The sequence below is a fragment of the Megalobrama amblycephala genome, linkage group LG17 (genome assembly GCF_018812025.1).
Source record: "Megalobrama amblycephala isolate DHTTF-2021 linkage group LG17, ASM1881202v1, whole genome shotgun sequence".
Lineage (NCBI taxonomy): Eukaryota > Metazoa > Chordata > Actinopteri > Cypriniformes > Xenocyprididae > Megalobrama > Megalobrama amblycephala.
Window position 1 is genome coordinate 26,381,448 of NC_063060.1, and position 21,662 is coordinate 26,403,109.

Here is a 21,662-nt window from a genome sequence, read left to right on the forward strand (position 1 = left end):
TTGTCAAATATTTTAAAAATATCTTTTGTGTTATACTGGTTTGAAAATGAGAGTGAGCAAATGATGACAGAATTGGCATTTTTGGGTGAATTATCTGCTTAACTGTTGTGTTTTAATAATTAATCAGTGCACTAAACTCACATACAAATGATTAAAAATCAAAAGGGTGAGCATGACCCTTGTCAGCGGCCCTTTGGTTTTGAAGCAAACTTCAAAAAAGTTTCAGCAAGAAGCTGTGTGATTGAATCATAAGTTGTTTTTTCCCCCACAAAACACTCATGTTTGCCTTTTCCATGGGAAGCCGTTATGACTTCCACCCACCTACGGACATCTGAGATTCCGTCATTATAAGGCCTTGGCGTCCGGACGATATTCCCGACATGTTTCTGTCATTACAAAGATCTACACCCGATTTACATCATTGGCAAGGTGCTCGCCAAATGATCAGATGCCAGCATCCTCGGCAGTGTCAAAGTCAATAATGAACAAAACGTATAGATGAAAAGAACTCATCCCTAATGGTCCCTCTGTCTCCTGAGTGTTAAAAAATGTAAATTTATGTAAAAGCCCATAGGAAACACATATTTACAATACGTTTAGGTAATCACAAGATGCAGGCATGGAGAAATATCCCGGCCGAGAGAGGCAGTCAATGCAAAAATAGTTTTTATGTGTCATTAATTCTCTTTGCATTCCCAAATAACCCTATATTACCGCGGTAATACAGTAATCACTCACAATCGCACAGAAAATTATCTGCACTCATCTGTGGAATAAAAGGCGAAGGGGAAAACGAGGGGAAAGCATCCCATTTTAGTATCCTCTTGCGTCCTTAATGTTCAACGAGAAGCCGGCGAGTAAACGACTGCTCGGCCAATCTCGACTCTGGCACCGATGGAACAGTTTCCGAGCAGCTTAATGATAGCGGGGAGTCGATGGCTCTCGTCAGCCCCTCTTCCTAAAATGCGCACACCTTTTCATGCTACATTGCTCGGAATAGACGCGAGGTTCATGGACAACTGGGGGAAAATTGAACCTTTTATACGCTACCAGAAAACAAAACACTCTCTGATGCCAAATATAAACGACACACTCGGAGCGCCGACATTAGGTGTAGAAGTGCTGCAGACACATCGGCCCATGCAGCATTCATAAGAGCCGAGTTCTCGCCCATGGACATTCTTTATCCTTAAAATGAATATGTTACAAACACTACTGAATGCCCACATTGTTGACTGTATATAATATTACACAGAAACTCAAATAAGCCAGTCTGAAATTGTTTGTGAACAACTGAAATGAAATTCTGTAGTGTCCTGATATGTGAAAGTATTGTAAAGAAAATAATTATTAGGCATTCAGCATTTTAAGGCCTCGTATTAATTAGACTACATGAAAATTGAAATTGTTTAAAAATAATGAAAAACCTAAAAGCAATGGTTACTATATACAGCATCTAAATTATACACTTTCTCCTAAAATGAAAAATAAAAATAATTGAAAAAAGTTAAGAACTACACAGGAACTAACCATCCAACAGATCTGTCATTAAAACACTTAAGGGCCTACAGGAAATTCATTTTATTATCTTTAAACTCTTCTGAATCATTTGCTGGGAAATAAAAGAATATGGGAAAAGAAAAATGTTGAGAGAATTTAGAAAATGCAAGAAGATACTGAAAAATACATATACAGCTGTTGAGGGATTTTCTGCAAATCCTTTAGGCAAACGAGCTACTCCATTAATATAAATAAATATATTTAAGATAACTGTAAAAAGATGAATACCAGCATGTTTTAGTCAGGAAGACACAGTACTGTTTCGTCTCTGAATCATGCAGACATACATACTGTCAGTTTCATTTGTGCCTACTTTTAACCTCCAATAGTAAGTTTTATAACGGTCCGTCGACGCCCCCTATTGGCCAAACCTGTGAATATGTGAATAACAACGAACAGGATTCTCAGTTTTCAAAATCATTGCTCCGTTCTTGATTTCAGTATTTTGTTTTTAGTTGATTTGTCGTCATAGCAGGAACAATGACTTCTGCTTTTTACTGTTCTGTACAAGAGGGGATAAATATTCAACTTTACTATGGATAGATGCTTTGTTGCAATTCATTTATAAACCTTCATTTGTTTTAATTGAAATTAATAGGCATTAAACTTCCCCACAAGAAAAGGGAAAAACAAAACTTTTTGTGTCAGATTTAACTTAAATCCGATAATAATGTCTTCTTTACAACAGTAACATGTTTCCAGGTGGGTTTACTTCAGAGACTTATAGTCAAAGGAAGTTCCATGTCTGGTCACTAGGGAGCACTATTGCAGCAAAAATGTCATTTGAGCTAAAATAGGAATGCCCGGCTAGTTTATTCGTTGCAATTTACACATATAAATAGGTCCAAAGTTGGCACACAGGTGTGGCAAAACCAGCTCCCCAACACTTAACTGTGGAGCAAAGTGGAAAGTATCCGAAAAATGTTGAGCGAACCATCTGAGGTCCTGAACCTGTACTGTGATTCCCAGCTCCTGCTGAGCGACACTTATGGCCTGTTGCACCACACACTCATTCTGCAGCTGGGACAGGGAACACGTAGAGTACACTATGTGTCCACCCCGGCGCGCAGCCTGGATCCCAGCCCTGAATGGAGAAAAAATATTTAATTAATTACACTTCTCAGTCGGTCTTTACGCAACATCACATATACTACCCAAAAATGCACCTTACACATTCAAGAAAATGAGAAAAAAAGTCAAGGTAGCCAACAATAGTATATATATAAAATCCTTGCCGTCTTGTTTTTTTGCACATTTAAAAAGAATTACTTACACAAGAAGCTGTATTTGCAAGAGGGGAAGTTTCTGTCTCTCTTTGGTCCTGGATCTCTTAAATAAATTGTTCTCCTCCACCATTGCAGAGTGTCTGTCTGTGGTGCAGGGAACATCTACAAGCACCTGTGGGAAGATGGAAGATGAATGGAAGGTAATGGCACCATGCCTGGAGTAGTATTTGTGTCTGCCATATGTTTGGCAGAGATGCATGCTTTAATCAGAACACCACATAGGTAGCAGATGTTAGTTATTTTTGAATTAGTGACATCACATATGACATACAAGGATATAACTGTCTAAGAAAACACTGCATAAATATGTTGCTGTTAAAGTACAACAGTGTACTAAAAGCTTGTGATCGGCAAGACTTTATGCTTATGAAAGAAATCTCTGCTCACCAAGGCTGCATTTATTTGGTCAAAAATACAATAAAACAGTAAGACTGTGAAATATTTTTTCAAATTAAAATAACTGTTTTCTATTTTAAAATGCAAATTCCTGCGATGGCAAAGCTGAATTTTCAGCATCATTATTTCAGTCTTCAGTGTCACATGATCCTTCAGAAATCATTCTAATATGATGATTTGCTGCGCAAGAAACATTTATTATTATTATCAAAGCTGAAAACAGTTGTGCTGCTTAATATTTTTGTGGAAACTGGGATACTGAGAGTTCATTTGATGGGTTATTTGATGAATAGGACTTGAAAAGAACAGCATTTATTTGAAACATTGTAACATTATAAATGTCTTTACTGTAACTTTTGATCAATTTAATGCATTCTTGCTAAATAAAAGTATATTTTTTTTTTTAAAGAAACTGATACTTTTATTCAGCTATGCATTAAAGGCCCACTGAAGAGCGTTGGAACGCACAGCATTAGGGCGATATATCGAACAACCCCGCCCCTTGTTTTAAATAGCCAATAGCGTTTTGTTTATGTTACAGCTCGACCAGAGCCGTTAGACTCTGTAAAACCTCTGTTTCCTTCTAATCTCTAACTGTTTCTCCTCATAATGTCCTTTATATCACTTATATATAGCATTCTGTGCAGAATTCAAATGGGTCTGATATCTTTTGTGGTCTGTGCCGACTCGTGCATATGATCCACTCTGTGCTCTCTCGTCTCTGGGCCAGAGCAGACTGTTTGCAGTTTGCTTTGCGGTGGTTCATGTGAAACTACTGTGAAAACGGACTTCATTCACGTCAATGAAAAGCATATTTACACTGTCTGAATCGTTCCCTATTCTCTATATAGTGCACTATGTGCCATTCACCATGTAGAAACTAGCAAATGTGTGAATAAATAACCGATTTCAGCCGAGGTTTCAGCGTCTGTAAGAGTGTAGGAGGGGGCGGGACTTCAGATTCTAGAGAGCATTTGATTGGACGATGTGATGTCATGAAAATCTGTGATCCATTTTAGCAGAAGTGAGAGACTAAGATTTGAATGCTTATATCTCCTAAATGCGAATTTTGTCATTGTTTTGGAACACACCAGCTTATTCATAACATTAAGGCTAACATATTCATACTAAAAGCTAAAAAAAATTAAATTTTGATTTCAGGGGGACTTTAAATGGATCAAAAGTTACAGTAAAGACATTTATAATGTTACAACGTTTCAAATAAATACTGTTTTTTTATTCTTTTGAACAAAGCATGTTGTATTTTTGTACTATACATTCCATCTTATTTAAAAGGGATGCAATATATAGGACAAAAATACACTGTAACACATGCATACATCTAAAGTTGTTGTATAACAAATAGTTTACACATCTGTGTATTTGATGAAGTGGAATGTGAGCAATTATGATCTGCATGTGCTTATAAGTGCTATTGCAAATGTAATCTCATTTTTTGTCAAATCATATTTTCATTCTATGTACATCCTAACATTTGTTTTGTTAATACAACATGGCATTCTCCTTTTACTTCATAATACAGGTGCTTCTTCTTCAGACATTTTGCCTAATACTAACTCTGTCAAAGCTTTGCTCCTCTGTCAGGCCTAATTGTCGACCATCAGTGGATGTGATGTGGATTTTGTTTTCATCCAGAAACTCTTTAGGCACATAGCTCTGAAGAGTCCTGCGTAATCGTGTTGTGCGGGAAACTGATAAGTCATTCGCCCATAGATAATCTGTAACGAAAAATAGGCACGTCATATCACATGAAGATCTGCATCTCTTCAATTAGAAAGCTTTGGTGATATTACTATTCATTTACCGATTGAATGTGCCTGCAGGAGAGCAAGGGTCTTTCCTCCAGGAGCCGCACATAGATCCAGCACTGTTTGTCCAGGCTGGACGTCCAGCGCTAGTACAGGCAGCACCGAAGCAGCGTCCAGAAGGTAATATCCCAATATACCACTGCTGTCAGGTCTAAGTTAATAGGACAGATATATTAAACATAACTTAGGACAACACAGAGTAAATAAGAATTAGTAACTCTTACCTTGCAGGCTTAAATCTAGATATGTCTCCTTGTGGAAAAACAAGACATTTGATATCAGGACTTATACTGTGTTGAAGAGCAGCAGGTTCCAGCTCTGTTGAATCTCTATGTGAGGTTGTGGAGTCCTGTGAAAGTTGATGTACCTCATTTCTGGAACAGTCAATATTGATGAAGTCTCTACATCCCTGAGCTTCTAAATCTGTGATTACATGAGGTTCTGAAGAGAAACTGTTTATCAGTGCTCCATACTTTTGTTCACACAGCATAGCAACTCGAATAGAGGGCCACAGGTCCCCTAACTGCATACTGTACGTTGTGTCAAAGTTGTGCAGAGCAAGTTCAGTAGCTGGAAACTTGGGCCTTGTTGCTGCCTAATGGAATATAGACGACGACAACATGTAAAGATATGCATTTGCCACCTTGTTTTTAATTTGAAAATGACTGAAAACTCATTACTTACCCATTTTGTTTTAACTCGATACCGTCGCTGAATAAATGTAATCGAGTCTTTGAATTTATTTATACAAAATCTCGTGCACACGTACGCTGCCATGTTTGTGTATCATCAAAAACGTCCGTCGCTTTTGTCCTCATTGGTTCCTAGCTTGTTTATTAAAAAAAAAAAAAAAAAAAAAAAAAAAAAAATCATATTCGCGCATAAAAATTATTACTTGTGAATATATAAAACAAAATGTGATTTTTATAATGTAATCATTCAGCAATATATTAACAACGATATTATGCATAAAGTGTTTATAACATTGGAACTTTCAAGAAATTTTCTTCGTTAGTTCCTACTATTGCGAAGGCTTAACTCATGGATATTAATAAGCTCTTACTGACGTTGATTGTAACCACCCAATAACGTTCCTAATTAATATTCATAAGCCAAGCCTTGACCATAGTAGAATTCGTAAATTCGCATCTCTTTGTATATCATCACACACTTCATGTTCAGACAAACTTTGCTCCTTTATTGTGTTTAAGTGTGAATTTACAGCATACAAGTATGGTTTTCGAAAGAGAAACGATCAAATATGGAGAGCCTGACGAGGAGGTGGAGGAGGTACGGCTACAGATTTCAGAGTTTTGGCTGTAGTTTTAAGTGCATTTGTGAAGTTATGCAACGTGCACTTCATGAACTACAGGCAAGTCGATTCTAACACTTTAGCTGTTCTGACCAGACCTGACATTGAGATAAAAACTGTTCTGGTAACGTTATTTCAAGCCTGGCCTATAATAACACTTTTGATATAGTATTATAATGTATTTAATTTATTATGTTTACATTGCAAATACATTAAAATGACTATATAAAACAACACTAACTGATAACACTTTGGTCCCCAAAATTATGAATCCCTATTAAATGTGTTATGTTGTATTTGTGTATTTGTGTGGTGTCGCTTATTTATTTGTAAAGGAACAGACACCAGTGGAGGAGGAAGATACAGGAGAAGATGGTGCTGATGAGGAGGAAGAAGAAGAAGAGGAAGAAGAAGAGATGGTGGTATGCATATATAATATATATATACACACACAACATAAAAGAGACTAAACAAATGAAAGCATCATTGGAGAAATTATTGTCATTTTGATTAAACATTGTCTGGCCCCCTGCAGGACCCCCTAGAAACAATAAGACAGAAATGTGAGCAGACGGCACATTGCATGCATGCAAAAGAAAGACTAGAAGCTTGTGAAACTCGAGTTGGCTCACGGTCGCACACTGAAGAGGACTGCACAGAGGAGCTGTTTGACTTTCTACATGCACGGGACCACTGCGTAAGTCACACTCAGCACCTACTAGTGCCAGTTTTCAAAAATGTGTTTTTGAAAATATTGCTGTAGAATTATCATTGTCTTTCAGGTTGCAGAAAAGCTCTTCAGTTCAGTTAAATGAAGCCCCTTTGAGGCACTATCCTTCCATTCCAGTGGAGTATCTCAACCGGAGATGTGTTTGAACAGAACAAGCATAAACAGAGACTCAAAACGTGTAATTATTTTGTATATGTGAATAAATGTGTGTAGACTTCATGTACACATGCCTTTGACTCACATTTACACATTAGGTGGATCTTTTGTTTACACATGTGATGATAAATGTAACTTAATGTATATTCTACTTTCTAGGACTGTAAACAGTAGTCACTTTGAAACTACATTATTCTAGATTGTATTGCAATTACACATAGTCCCACAGGGTGGCAGTAGACATTGCATTTTTGGCTAGTTTTCCCTTGCTGTCAGTTAAAATCTGATACAAGTACTATAACTTTGGCCTTTTGATAAAAGGAGACTATCCTTGTTTGGATTTTGTTTCAGTGGTGTTGTAAGCAAGAAAAGCCCACGAAAGTATGTTCTTCATTTGATTCAATCACTGGATTACTAATTCAAGGATAATGATCTATATTTTAACAAATAATATACTATAAAAAAAGCCTCAGGTTTTCCACAGGATAAACATGACTAAGCATCTCCCCGAAGCTCATTTTCACCTGCTTTTATACAGTTTTTAATGAGATTAAAAATAGGAGGGGGAAATATTCATGCTTTTAACTTAACACTCAGGTTTAAGACAGAACATGACAGGCGTTTGTTTACCACATTAAGAAATAAGGTTGTAAAGGAGTGTAGAAAGGCCAGTTATTTTTATTAACACTTAGGTTAATATACATAAAACAATAGAATTAAATATAGAGGGAAATATGTCTAATGATCCATGGTGGCAGAAGCATTTAATTATTTTAGATTCTACAAAATCTTTGATTCAGAACGTTCCAGGATCAAATGATTTAGTTACATCCATAAATTAACGCTCCTATATTGAATGAGAAAAAAATTGATTCATTCTAAAGTACATATAATTATTTCTTCTAACTGTTCAAAGGCAAATTATATATATGGGATGCATACAATATTTAAAATGTGCGAATATAGGCACTTTCTATTTTAAAAATCGTTAATTGGTCTATAAAACTGTTTCCAAGTGCTTGGAAAACTGTAATAATGCATGCAATGTTCAAATCAGGCTATTAGTAAACGTTGACCAATTAGTATCCCTCCAGCAATATCTAAAACTGCAGACAAATGGATTTCTGACCAAATATGATCACATTTGAATAGTACTCCTTTCTCATTACATCCGATGCAATTTGCTTCGAAAGCATCATTCCACAGGAACTGCATATTGTTTTCTTTTAGAAAATATTAAATCTAAATTGGACAAAGGTGTGGTGGGAGCTGTCTGGATTTAAATTATGAGGTTTTAATAAATTATCAAATTATAATTTCCCAGCAAAGGTAATTAAATGGATGAGATCATACCTTACTGAGAGAAAACATTGTGTTTAAGACTTCACAGATAGTCACATCTCATTGGTGTACTTTAAGGTTCAGTATTGGGTCCTTTGTTATTCAGTTTATATATCAATGACTTACCTGACTTTTGTCCATCTACTGTTAATTGTCAGATGTATGCTGGTGGTTCAGTTATATACTTGCATGCTAAAAGCAAGCTGCAAAAGAATTATCAGCTGCAATGTTCAGTATCTCTAATTGGTTATTAAATGCATGTTTACCTCTTAATGTTAGTAAAACTATGATTTTGTTCCCTGAAAGTATGCAAATAGAGATCCAGATTTAGATGTTATAGCAGGAGGAAGCAGATTAGTGCATGAGTATAAATATTCATGCATAATAGACTCAACTTACTTTCAAAAAACAAGTTTAAAAAGTTGTGAAAAGCATTTAAATTGTAGACACATTAGGAATAATTTAACTACTGAGGCCACATTAATACATTAATGCCATGATCTTCTCACATATAAAATACTGCAGCTGGATGTGGGACTACATTATAAATCAACAGAAAGACTAAGCAGGCTTTGAAAATACTGGGGGAAAAAAGTCAAATGTATAACATAATTGTAAAATTTTAACTAAATATGATTATTCAATTAGATTTGGTATGGCCCCACTTCTGCTTTTATTTCTTTTTCTGCATCTATAAATGGATAAATGTGTCTTTATAATTTGGAGAAGTGTTTGTGTTAATATGCTCTGGTTATGACTATGCTATAATGCATTTTTAATGATTCTTAATTAGCCTGTATGGCTAAATCTGGCACATTTACATGATAGAAAAAAAAAAAAAAAAAAAAAAATATATAATAATAATAATAATAATAATAATAATAATAATAATAAATAATATATATAAATATAATATATATATATATATATATATATATCTATCTTACTCTTTCCCCTGTAATGTAAACAGTTACAGGATTTTAGCCACTTCAGCTAACCTCAATGAGTATGAATATTTAACTAACATTACCAAATCAAATATTAAATGCATATAAAAACAAATGTTTCATTTACAATTAGAAAACCATTGCCACAAGCATAACTTTTTTGCTCTGATTAGCATGTAAACCTGAGACTTTCATGAACCAATTCATATGTATAAAACCATAAAATAATTTTATTAAAAGAAATACATGGTCGAAATAAAACAGGGTTTAAGCAATAATTATAAAAAAAATTAAATATTCAGCTGAAAAGCAGCATAATTTATCCAATACGAAAAACACTATCTGAATGAAATGAATTCATGTTCCTGATGCATCCATGCACACAGTGCATATGAAAACGAGAGCTTCCCGTCACCTCCTCACCAAGGGTAATTCTCCTTATTGCTCTGTCCAACAAAGTCATTCATTGAGGACTGGGGGAAGAAAAAAAAGAAACAGAATCAGAGACCTATAATAAACTAACTAAATCACTGTTAACCTTGTTGAAATTGGGCAATTTGAATTCTGAAATGATGGGAACTATTGTAAAATCATCCAGTAAATCTGAGCTTCCCGGGGCCTTTTATAAGACAATCTAAGATCATTTAGATTCAATCTTTTAAATTGTGCCGGTCTGGTATAAAAAAAAGGGTTGTGTGTCTGAAGAAAGAGTGATTGCCTAAAGTGGACTGACCTGCATTAGGAGCCTCTCCTTCCTCAGTCTCTTATAAAAGAGCAGCACGTCCTGGTTGGCCTGCACCACTCGAGGATCAAAGTCCATCACACGCAGGCCTTCCAGACTCCGAGCACGTGACAGAGCAACATAGGCCTGGCCACTCTCAAACACACGCGCCAAAGAGATCTCCACACAATCCAAAGTCATGCCCTAAACAAACAATCGAGACACCAGCAGTTTTACACCAGCTTATTCAACAAACTGCCAATTTGAGAAAATATTATTTGTGACCCTGGACCAGTCATAAGTTGCACGGGTATATCTGTAGCAATAAACAACAATAGATTGTATATGGGTCAAAATTATAGATTTTTCTTTTTTGCCAAAAATCATTAGGATATTAAGTAAAGATCATGTTACATGAAAACATTTCCCTATCATAAATATATCAAAAAAAATTTTGTGAGTGGAAATGCATTGCTAAGGACTTCATTTGGACAACTTTAAAGGTGACTCAATTTTTTTTTTTTTTTTTTTTTTTTTAAATATATAAACACCTTTAGATTGCAGATTTTCAAATAGTTGTATTTCAGACAAATATTGTCCAATCCTAACAAACCACACAATGGAAAGCTTATTTATTCTGCTTTCAGATGATGAATAAATCTCAATTAAAAAAAAAAAAAAAAAAAAAAAAAAAAAAAAAAAAATGGACCCTTATGACTGGTTTTGTGGTCCAGGGTCACATTTACCAAAGCGACCCATTTTTGGTAAATAATATTCTAGAATATTAGAAATACCATTTTTTTGGGTATTGGAACCAAGTTTTATGACATTGCAAGAAATAACACAAAATAAGACAAAAAAAAGCAAATTTAGTTTGTAAAATATTTCCAATAATAATAATAATAATAATAATAATAATAATAATAATAATAATAATAATAATAATAATAATAATAATAATAATAATATAAACATTTTTATTAAATTATTTTGATGAATAATTTGACAAGTGGTCCTGACTGAAAAAAACCCCCAAAAAACAAAAACAAAACAAAAACAAAAAACAAAACTGAAATTAGCCCTACCATTCGTTTACTAACAGCAGAACACAGTTCACATAGTTCTGATCCTTGATCCTGATTGGTTGAGCCACATTCAAATGTATTGTGGTTCCCCAAAGTTCTTTAAAGTATTTTTTAACTAATTACCTTTAAAAACAAAACACAACTTAACTAAATAGGGGTATTTTTGGTCAATAAAGGAGGAATACATTTTCTTGGGACAAATAGAGATTTAAGACCAGATGAAGTCATTTTAGGATATTACATTTGCAAGATTTAGGGCCACATGGTTATAGTGAGGAATAGATTTAATATTTTCCCTCAGTTTCTCTGAGCGTTGGGATACAGCCACATGCAATGTTTCTGAAACGTTTGCCAGACAACTGATGAGCTTAATTATTCTGGAACTCATAGCAACTACTTTGACAGTTCATCAGTGCAGAAGGCACATAGTCAGAAAAGATGGGGACTAGTTAATGAGTCAATACACAAGCCAGAACCATAGTCCTGAGCATCTGTTCACAGATACAAAGAAAACGCATTGTTCCTGAGCCAAGTCATTTTATTTTAATAGCACTTTTGGCAAAATCACATGATCATTTCCTGAACAGAAACAGGCCCAGAAACAGCAGGAGATCAAAAGCACAATCTTGTTATATTAGATTTCATTCAGTGCATTCGGCTGGTGCAGATTTGATTCAGTAGCTTAACATCTATGCATAATAAGTCATGATGGGGCTTCAGAGCACAACTCACCTGACTCTTGTGGATTGAAATGGCCCAGGCCAGTTTGAGTGGCAGCTGCTGTCGGCTCAGGTATAGCCCCCCTGACGCTTTAAACATCCAACGCTCTCTCTTCATTACCTCAACAGCCCCGCAGAGGAATCGCACCCGAGGGAGACCTGTGGGGGAGGGGTGCTCACGAATTAAGGGATGTCACAACATCTCACAGCATATGCTGGTGTTCTATATCAGGTACAGCCATTAAATGAACAATATTTGGGCAAGTCTGATAAAGCCTGTCAAGAATGTCAGAATAAAAATATAAACATTTTAAGTGACAACCCCCAAATTTTGTTACAGTAATATGAGTAATTAAAATATAAAATTGAGTTGATGCTTAATTTCACATTCTAATTTTCTATATTTTTATATAAAATATTTTTGTAAAAGTGTTACTTTTCCATGTCTTTACTGTTAATTGTTTAAAAAAAAAAATTATATATATATATATATATATATATATATATATATATATATATATATATATATATATATATATATATATATATATATATATATATATATATATATATATATATATATATATATATATATATATATATATATATATATATATATATATATATATATATATATATATTTTTTTTTTTTTTTTTTTTTGAACCGTAAACTGTTCATGGAAATCAACAAAGTGGGACAGAAAGAAAAAAAATTGCTTATATATCAGCTATTTAAGCTTATACATATATCAGCTTAAAGAAGTGTAAATAAATAAATAATTACATTACTCATGTATTTGTGCCAGTGTTTTATTATTAAAATTAGCATAAATTACATCCAAAAAGGTAATCATGTCCCATCAGTATGATGTCAAAACACAATTAACCTTAACTGTCACCGTCTCGCTAGCAGGATGCTTGGCTTCGTTTTTATTTATTGCCTTTTTTATGCATCACATATTTTAGTAGTCATCATAAATTAGGTATCATTCAAAAACTTAAAAACCTCCTTAAAAGCTTAAAACCCATTCTGAATTGCATTACCATGGAAATGGTACTTTAAATCCTTTTAGTAGGCTGGTCCTCCTAGTTGGCGTCATGTTTCATATTACAAAACTTATGTTAACTACTTTATAGTTAATGTTCTAATCTTGATAAAAAAAAAACATCATCAGAAAGGTCTGAATCGCAAGCTTCCATATTAATAACTGGTATTTGGACAGAAATTTATTAATTTGTTACAGGAGAATGCATCAAAAAAATTTCAGTGGAATGTGGGTAACACCCGGTGGTGATTTTGGGTACAACACCTAAATAATCTAATGGGATTTTTGTGATCTCTCCAAATTTGGAACAACTTGGTTAGACATATGGCTTTGACTTTATATCAATTTTAGAGTAAGAATTATTTTGTAAAATATATATTTTATATAAAATATAAAAAAAATTAGCACAGTACATTTGATTTACAGTAAACTTAAAATTCTATAACTTTTCATCCTTTTACTTTTTGAAGTTCACTTCACCCACAATCTACTGAGTGTCTTTAAAACCAGACCAAACTGAGGTCTATATTCCAAAGCATTCTTGAATTACAATGATTCAAGTTTGGATAGTGCATTTTTACGTCTATGCTCAAAAAGTGGGGGAAGTGACAAAACATTGCTTATTTCTCCCTCTAATTGGGTTGAAATATGATACAGACACACTCTTTGTGAGACGTACCCGTTTATTTACTGATAGCAGTATAGTTTTCTCATGATAGTATTTTCATTAAAGGTGCCCTAGAACTTTTTTTTAAAAGATGTAATATAAGTCTAAGGTGTCCCCTGAATGTGTCTGAAGTTTCAGCTCAAAATACCCCATAGATTTTTTTGTATTCATTTTTTTAACTGCCTATTTTGGGGCATAATTAGAAATGAGCCGATTCAGGGTGTGTAGCCCTTTAATTTTCGTGCTCCACGCCCCAAGAGCTCACGCTTGCCTTAAACAACATAAAAAAAAAAAAGAGCTAATATAACCCTCAAAATGGATCTTTACAAAGTGTTCGTCATGCAGCATGTCTAATCGCGTAAGTACAGTGTTTATTTTGATGTTTACATTGATTCTGAATGAGTTTGATAGTGCTCCATGGCTAATGGCTAATGCTACACTGTTGGAGAGATTTATAAAGAATGAAGTTGTGTTTATGAATTATACAGACTGCAAGTGTTTAAAAAAAATGAAAATAACGACAGTCTTGTCTCCGTGAATACAGTAAGAAACGATGGTAACTTTAACCACATTTAACAGTACATTAGCAACATGCTAACGAAACATATGGCATATGCAAATATTGGGGGCGTACACCCCGACTGTTACGTAACAGTCGGTATTATGTTGAGATTCGCCTGTTCTTCTGAGGTCTTTTAAACAAATGAGATTTATATAAGAAGGAGGAAACAATGGAGTTTGAGACTCACTGTATGTCTTTGTACATTCCATGTACTGAACTCTTGTTATTTAACTATGCCAATATAAATTCAATTTTTGAATCTAGGGCACCTTTAAAAAAATAAAAATACTTGTGACAGAAATATATAGTAGTGAACATTTGAAGTGGATCAAAAAAAAGTTCAAAGTTGTCCTAAGAACTAAGTTGTCCTAAGAAGAAGCTTTTAGGACAACTTTGAAGAAAGGTTTTGATCCACTTCAAACGTTGACTACTGTACCATGTGTTGTGGAGGCGCCCGTCACTGCTTCAGTCAGCCATACCTTGATTGCCCGGCTGAAAGTCAACAACTACTCCTCTGGCTCCATTCACTAGACCTCTCTGGACATCCAGGTTTTTAGTAAGCATGACCTGAACAAATAAAAGGTTCTTGTAACATTTAATACTAAAAATTAAGAGCACATGTTAGCCAGGAGGAGATAAAACGCCTACCTGAGCGCCCACTTTCAGCTGTAACAGCCGACTCACTGGACTCTGTGCGTCAATGGTCTGAACTAGCATAGGGTCACTATCCACAGCTTCGAATATTCGCACGGCCCCTGCAAATTAACACTTAAGAGACTTAGAAATGTGTAAAATAACTCATCTCTGGATTTAGCTCATCTTACAGTTTGTGTAGACACATTAAAAAAAGTAACTGCTATACACTATGTCCTACATTGTTTCTAGTGCTTCATGAATCAAATGGTGGATTTCTAGAAGTTATTTCAGTTTCCGGTGATCTCAGTCAAATCCATTCACACCACAGCATTAACACCGATACTGGAACCATCACCACCTGATGCAACCAGCAAACCAAGTCACATTTCACACATCTCCAGTTTAAAATTAGATTTCAGTATGACCAACCTGGCAACTGTTTGAGTTTATTCTCATTTGTGAGCTCCACATCATCCTTGTGTGTGCACAGCCTGGTTGCTAGGATACCATCCCTTTCGATGCAGTGATTGGCACTTCTCAGTAGCTTCACGGTAACTTCCTCTGTGACTCTACATGATAAAGCCAATGGATCAACATGATGACCAGCTGAGTCAATTCACAACTTCACTGATAACAAGATGTAGCTTGAAAGTTCCACACTACAAGACTTTATAAACATTTAAATAACACCTACAAGAACCACCTTAAGTCATGGAAAAAACTGACCCTGAATCAGAGGGATTACATCCCAATAACACCCCAAGCTAATGAGTCACTGCACTGAACAGTGGATGTGGCCGTGGTGAGAGCTCAGTACCTGCCCACTCTCACAGCCTGGAGGAGAGAAATGAAGGCTTTGTCTGTTTGTCTGCGCACCTCCGTCAGCTCCATGTTCATATGGATACACTTCCGCCAGCTTCTCGACTGCGGGCAAAATGGACTTTGTATCTTATTCTTAAATCAGACAGTGGATACATACTTGCCAACCCAAAAATGTAATTATACACATAAATGAACAAAAGAAGCTCTCTATCTTGTCAAAATTGAGACATTACAATGGAATAGATTAAACTGTAGTGATGCTCACTTTTTCATTCATCTTCAAAACAAAAAATGAAAATGAAATTTAATTTTCTGATATTTGTCCCTCCACTGAAAGTCCATTCCAACCAATCATTTTCAAGATCATGAAGACATTGTTAAAGAAATCCATATGAATCTTTATGTATGGGCATTGATCAATGTTTATTGATGAATAAAATCTCTTTGTTCATATGGATTACTTTTACAATGTCTTCATGGATTTTCTGAAGCTATGTTTTTAAAGGAATGGGCTTTCAATGGAGGGACAGAAACTTCTCAGGTTTCATTAAAAATATCTTCATTTGTGTTTTGATGATGAATGAAAATCTGATCAGTTTGGAATTTCATGAAGGCGAGTAAATGACTCCAGAATTTTCATTTTAGGGTAAACTATCCTTTTAAAGGTGGGGTAAGTGATTTCAAAAATGCTGTTGGACATTGTTGATATTTGAAATAAACCCAAACAAACCCACCCCTCTCTTCAATCGCCTTATTCACCTCGAGCGTTCTAAGGAGCTTGAGGGGTACACCTACCACTTCCGGGAATTCTCGCGTTGCGATTTCTCTTAGCGGCAATGGCGCGGCACTGCTGTGTTCCCCAGTGCTCGTCACACAGGAAAAAATCCAACAGTGGACAAACCTGTCACCGTTTTCCAGAGGATAAGGGACTACGTCGAAAGTGGATAAAAAATATCAGAAGGCATCCTGGTCACTGGCATAAAGTTGGTTTGATGTCAGACGTTTGATATTCGCAAATTTAAGGACTGTCTCTAAAGTTACATCCGACATTGGTATGCACGATTCTAACTTCAATAACATTTGAAGGGAATAATTAACAGCCATAAAGTCAGCTGTAAAGTGTTAATCTACATGTCAGCTATGCACACCTTTTATATTTTTAATATTTATTAAAATAAACTGTCAAATCATGTGTAAATATGGCTATTTTTCACTACTGTATATACGCTCATACATAAATATGCCATAATTTAATGCTCAACATTTGAAGGGAAGAATTAACAGCCATAAAAACAACTGTAAAGTGTTCATCTACATGTCAGCTACGATACACACCTTTTATATTTTTAATATTTATTAAAATAAACAGTCAAATCACATGTAAAAATGGCAAGATTCGTAGTCCACAAAGTTTCCATTGCTGCTACTGATTGATAGTACTGTATTGGAGTCCAACTTCCGGGTTTGTGTACCCCTCAACGGCGTTCGGGTTTTCAAAATGGCCGCCAGGTGAATAAGGCGAATTGCTTGGCTTCCAAAACTCACCTTCCTATTCTAAGCACCCTGCTCCGAGTTGGTCTCGAACCCCACCAGCCAAGTGCACTACAATGAGGCTAAACACCGCATTCTCTAGCGGTCGCCAGTACACCTCTTGAGATTTGAGGTTTATCTGCACATCTCTTACTAGCTGGCCTCTGTTACACACGCAATGCGAGAGTGGATGGCTGTGTATCACAGCTGACGTGCAACAAAATAATGCTTTATGAAAAATTAAGTGCAGATGAGCGAACAAGGAAGTACAAAAAAAAAATGATTGTACAGTACACAAGAGTAAATACAAGCAAGAGTTCCTCGTTAGTCGGCAACAGCACAGCAGCTCCAGACAATCAATGACACTCAAACCCAGCTTTACTCACGCGTGAAGCGGAATCAAAGCAGCCTCCACATCTGTTTTCAGGCCTTCCCACTTAGCCCTCTCCAGCGCTGGAAAGCTTTTCTAATATTAACACGGTTCCTAAAGATCTTGCTTTTCTCTTTTGTATTGTCTCTCATTCCTCTTTCTGCCGTCTTTCTTCAAATCTCCCTCTTGCTCGTTTTCTCTCCCCTACCGTCATACGCTCCCTAATGCTGATTGGTACAAGTTTGTTGTTTGCTGGTATGTCGGTCCATCTAACTTCCAAACAGCGTTTTTGAAATATTGCATACCCCACCTTTAATGCTACATCATATCGAGGCTCAAGTGGAATATCATAACTATGCCTAAATGAGGAGGGCAGTACCTGGAAACAAAAGTTAGCTTTGTCCTTTCCTTTTGTTACAGGTGGAAGTTGAAGAAAGTCTCCGCACACAATCAGCTGAATCCCTCCAAATGGCTCAGTTGATCTTCTGATGGACCTAGAAACAAACAGATGACACTTGTCTAATGCAAGATGAGAATTTGTAATCATACACTAGACTGGGACTCTTCAGAACTGATGGACTGGGTTAATTTGGTATTCAATTTCTGATCCAAATCACATTCAAATATTCATTTGCCATCTGGTGTTCATTATAGGAGAAGATCAGGAGTGGCAAATCCAGATCGCGTTAAATGAAATTGAAATTACTAAACTGTTAAAAACAACAACAAAAAGATATCATAACCCTTATCACCACATTAATTGATAACGGCAAATTGAATTTTATCCATGTGGAAAATTAACAAACAAACCAGTATCATTAACAGAGTTATTTTTATTTATTTGTCATAAGTTCCCCGCAGTGAACTTCACCTGGCTATGGCTTCCAGTTTGTCAAAGAACTCGGCCTCCACCATTGAGATCTCATCAATAATAAGGTGTTTGCAGGAGGTCCAGTGCTGCAGCACCCCCGGACGCTGAGCGAGCTCAAGACACTGTTCAAGAGGAGCAGAGCCGGACCCAATACCTGATAACGAGAGATAAAAATGACTCAAGCACACAACAGCACAACTGTTTTTATAGATTTGAAAAAAAGTGTTGATTATATGACACTTCAGGAAAGTGTGTACATACTGAAATAAATCTCCTGGCTGTCACCTATGATTACTGTTTGGTTTGGGGTGAAATGATACTACCCTTTTCATGAAACCTTTGCCATCATAAATTATATATGAGAAGATTTCCTGATGAATGCATGTAACATGTTTGCATTTGTTGGCAGTCACATTTTTTTTTTCAGAGATATGAGTGAAATCATTTGAACTTTACATTTTCTAACCTGCAAAACTGTGCAGTGTGGTCCCTCCTATGTGACAGGCTGCGACACCAGTGCTCGCTGTTGCATATGTGCTTTTTGGAGGCAGAGAGCCTACAATCCTTTTGAGCAAGAAGGACTTCCCTGTACCTAAAATAAAGCCATGAACAGAGGTGTTTGAATTGCCATGAGAAAGAGACCGCTATAAGATTACAATTATCTATGGCTATAAATAATAAATAATTGAAGTTCATTACCTGCACTGCCTGTGAAAAACACATTCTTGCCACTCAAGACTGCATTGAGAACAGCAGTTTGCTCTTTGCTTAGCTTTTGTGCCACAGGCAGAACCAAGACAGGCTTCTTATTGGGGTGAAGCGCCTTAACCTTAAAGAGACAAATAATCAGTCCATAATCCTGCTAGAAGTACATTAAACCTTTACATTGTCATTGCAGTCATTTTTGAGCAAATGGTAAAAGGTGCTTAAAGGGTTAATTCACTCAAAAATGAAAATTCTGTCATTAATTACTCACCTTCATGCCGTTCCACACCCGTAAGACATCAGTTCATCTTTGGAACACAAATTAAGATATTTTTGATACGAGGTATATGACTCCTCCATAGACAACAATATAATAAACACTTTCAAGGTCCAGAAAGGTTTTAAAGACATCGTTAAAACAGTCGACGTGACTACAGTGGTTCAACCTTAATTTTATGAAGTGACGAGAATACTTTGTGCGCAAACACAAAATAAAAATAGCTTTGTTCAACAATATCTTCTCTTCTGTGTCATTCTGTCATCCAGCACTTCCAGGATGCACGTCAGATCGCCGCCTCATTATTGGCCGGCTCCTGCGTCATCACACACGCAGGACCATCTCCTGAAACTCGTTACTCCCCAATGTGATGGTGGCTTTGCGGATGAGCTGTCAGAGACTCGTGCTGCTCACATGATCAGCTTTGGCCAATACTGAGCCGGCATTCAATCATAAACACGGAAACCTTCGCTGTGCTTACTGCGGCAACTACGTAAGGATAATGACAGGGAAGAGAAGATATTGTTGAATGAAATCGTCATTTTTTTGTTTTGTTTTTGCGCACTATTCTTATAGCGCACGTATTCTCGTCGCTTCATAACATTAAGGTTGAACCTCTGCAGTCGACTGTTTTAACGATGTCTTTAGTACCTTTCTGGACCTTGAAAGTGTTGATTATATTGCTTAATTCATGTACCTCTCAGAATTTATCAAAAATATCTTAATTTGTGTTCCGAATATGAACGAAGGTCTTACGGGTGTGGAACGACACGAGGGTGAGGAATTAATGACAGAATTCTCATGTTTGGGTGAACTAACCCTTTAAAGATAAACAATATTCTCTTTTCAACTACTAACTTAATTTTGTTAGACAATGGTTTACCAAAACTATCTAATAGGGTCCCACATAAAAAAATAAAAAAATAAAAAAAATAATTGCGCTTCTAATTTGTAATGTATTAATGGAATGTAGGCCTCATGTACAAAAAGATGAACATACCGGACTAGCGTCACAATCAGGTCTGGGTCTTTTCACTTGTTTCCTTTCACCAAAGCCCTTATTGACAGATCTCTCTGAAGGTCCTTTGGGTTGGATTGGGGCGTTCACTTTACTTCTGAGCTCGTTTGCTTTCTGCACATCTTTCAGCTGGAGAGGACTGACGCTCTCGAAAGCTCTAGGGAGGCCGGCTCGTAGTTTAGCCCGGTCACTCATAGGCTTGTTGCTCTGGGATGCTTGATGTTTGATGCTGAGCGTCTTGAGAAACACCTTCAAACGATCCGGTGGACAGTCAGAGACTAGAACCTGTGTGCTCTCCGGGACGAATTTAACAGTACATTTCCCATCCTTTGCGAAGCGCGTAAAGAGCTGGAAATCGCGCAGCATGAAGTTCTGAGGTGCTTTGCCATCATGGACGCGCAGGACCATCTCCTGAAACTCGTTACGCCCCAATGTGACGGTGGCTTTGCGGATGAGCTGCCGTTTGATGGCCTGACCTGCAGGATTCAAGCGCTCCACTGCCACGGTGCACTGAAGCTCAGCGGGATCAATGTGTCCCAACATTTCGAGCGCTTGGGTTGTTATAGCTACATTTAAATGTGTAGATTAAAAATATAGTTACATGCAACAAACATTAATCTCACATAAAATGACAAATCATTCGTAAAAAATACACGTGCGTGTTCATGTCTTGTTATTATTTGACTTACAACAGAAGACCAACTCACCTTCCTCGTGCACTGTTTAAACAGCGAGTCCCGACAACACCAGCTGTTCATTCATTATGATGCTCACGCACGATTTTCAAATAGTTCCGCTCTACAAAGATTGGTCGATTGTGACAAACTGCTGCCCAATCAAACCGGAGGCATTTAAACAACTCTCCAATCAACAATTCCGCTTGCTAAACGTAAGCGGCGGTTCCGCCTACGAGGACGTGCTCAACCAATGAAACGGCGTTGGTTTTCATTACGTCACCTTTCTTTAGTGCATCTGGAGCTTCAGCGTTCTTTACTTTAAAGCTCGACAATTCAGATTTAATTTATTCAGATGATCATTTCTGAAGTCACAATTTTAACAGAAGGCAATTATCCACT

General features: G+C 36.3%; 3 protein-coding genes across 4 annotated transcripts; 1 reads left to right on the top strand and 2 right to left on the bottom strand.

Annotated features, from left to right (window-relative positions):
* Positions 1–1,995: 1,995 nt before the first annotated feature.
* Positions 1,996–5,907, bottom strand: nsun4 (NOP2/Sun RNA methyltransferase 4). Its single transcript, XM_048163882.1, has 6 exons — positions 5,756–5,907; positions 5,296–5,666; positions 5,068–5,222; positions 4,821–4,981; positions 2,834–2,958; positions 1,996–2,644 (listed from the first exon to the last, which is right to left on the bottom strand). Exons 1-6 carry the CDS (start codon positions 5,846–5,848, stop codon positions 2,368–2,370), a joined length of 1,182 nt encoding a protein of 393 aa, XP_048019839.1. The 5' UTR covers positions 5,849–5,907; the 3' UTR covers positions 1,996–2,367.
* Positions 5,908–6,192: 285 nt separating this feature from the next.
* On the top strand, positions 6,193–7,336 carry LOC125251022 (cytochrome b-c1 complex subunit 6, mitochondrial-like). Of its 2 annotated transcripts, none has more exons than XM_048163890.1 (4): positions 6,193–6,443; positions 6,719–6,805; positions 6,919–7,080; positions 7,166–7,336. In XM_048163890.1, the coding sequence occupies exons 1-4, from the start codon at positions 6,333–6,335 to the stop codon at positions 7,196–7,198; spliced, it is 393 nt and encodes a 130-aa protein (XP_048019847.1). In that variant the 5' UTR covers positions 6,193–6,332; the 3' UTR covers positions 7,199–7,336. The 2 variants fall into 2 exon arrangements, with proteins under 2 accessions (XP_048019847.1, XP_048019848.1); XM_048163891.1 differs by having other exon boundaries at positions 6,197–6,361.
* A 2,431-nt stretch (positions 7,337–9,767) lies between these two features.
* On the bottom strand, positions 9,768–21,448 carry pif1 (PIF1 5'-to-3' DNA helicase homolog (S. cerevisiae)). The gene is made up of 13 exons (XM_048164253.1): positions 21,294–21,448; positions 20,569–21,152; positions 19,286–19,415; positions 19,053–19,178; positions 18,587–18,740; positions 18,095–18,209; positions 15,811–15,917; positions 15,423–15,562; positions 15,006–15,112; positions 14,837–14,924; positions 12,096–12,241; positions 10,291–10,482; positions 9,768–10,030 (listed from the first exon to the last, which is right to left on the bottom strand). Exons 2-13 carry the CDS (start codon positions 21,127–21,129, stop codon positions 9,977–9,979), a joined length of 1,920 nt encoding a protein of 639 aa, XP_048020210.1. The 5' UTR covers positions 21,130–21,152; positions 21,294–21,448; the 3' UTR covers positions 9,768–9,976.
* Positions 21,449–21,662: the final 214 nt, after the last annotated feature.

Bases quoted from the DNA above. Each gene is read 5' to 3' on its own strand.
- nsun4 (XM_048163882.1), bottom strand. From the start codon at position 5,848: ATGGCAGCGTACGTGTGCACGAGATTTTGTATAAATAAATTCAAAGAC. The intron at 5,667-5,755 runs GTAAGTAATGAG...ATATTCCATTAG, and splicing joins ATCGAGTTAAAACAAAATGG to GCAGCAACAAGGCCCAAGTT. The intron at 2,959-4,820 runs GTTAGTATTAGG...ATCTTCCCACAG, and splicing joins AGGAGCAAAGCTTTGACAGA to GTGCTTGTAGATGTTCCCTG.
- LOC125251022 (XM_048163890.1), top strand. From the start codon at position 6,333: ATGGAGAGCCTGACGAGGAGGTGGAGGAGGTACGGCTACAGATTTCAG. The intron at 6,444-6,718 runs GCAAGTCGATTC...TTATTTGTAAAG, and splicing joins GTGCACTTCATGAACTACAG to GAACAGACACCAGTGGAGGA. The intron at 7,081-7,165 runs GTAAGTCACACT...ATTGTCTTTCAG, and splicing joins TACATGCACGGGACCACTGC to GTTGCAGAAAAGCTCTTCAG.
- pif1 (XM_048164253.1), bottom strand. From the start codon at position 21,129: ATGTTGGGACACATTGATCCCGCTGAGCTTCAGTGCACCGTGGCAGTG. The intron at 15,563-15,810 runs GTACTGAGCTCT...TTTATCATGTAG, and splicing joins CAGGCTGTGAGAGTGGGCAG to AGTCACAGAGGAAGTTACCG. The intron at 14,925-15,005 runs GTAGGCGTTTTA...TTATTTGTTCAG, and splicing joins AGCTGAAAGTGGGCGCTCAG to GTCATGCTTACTAAAAACCT.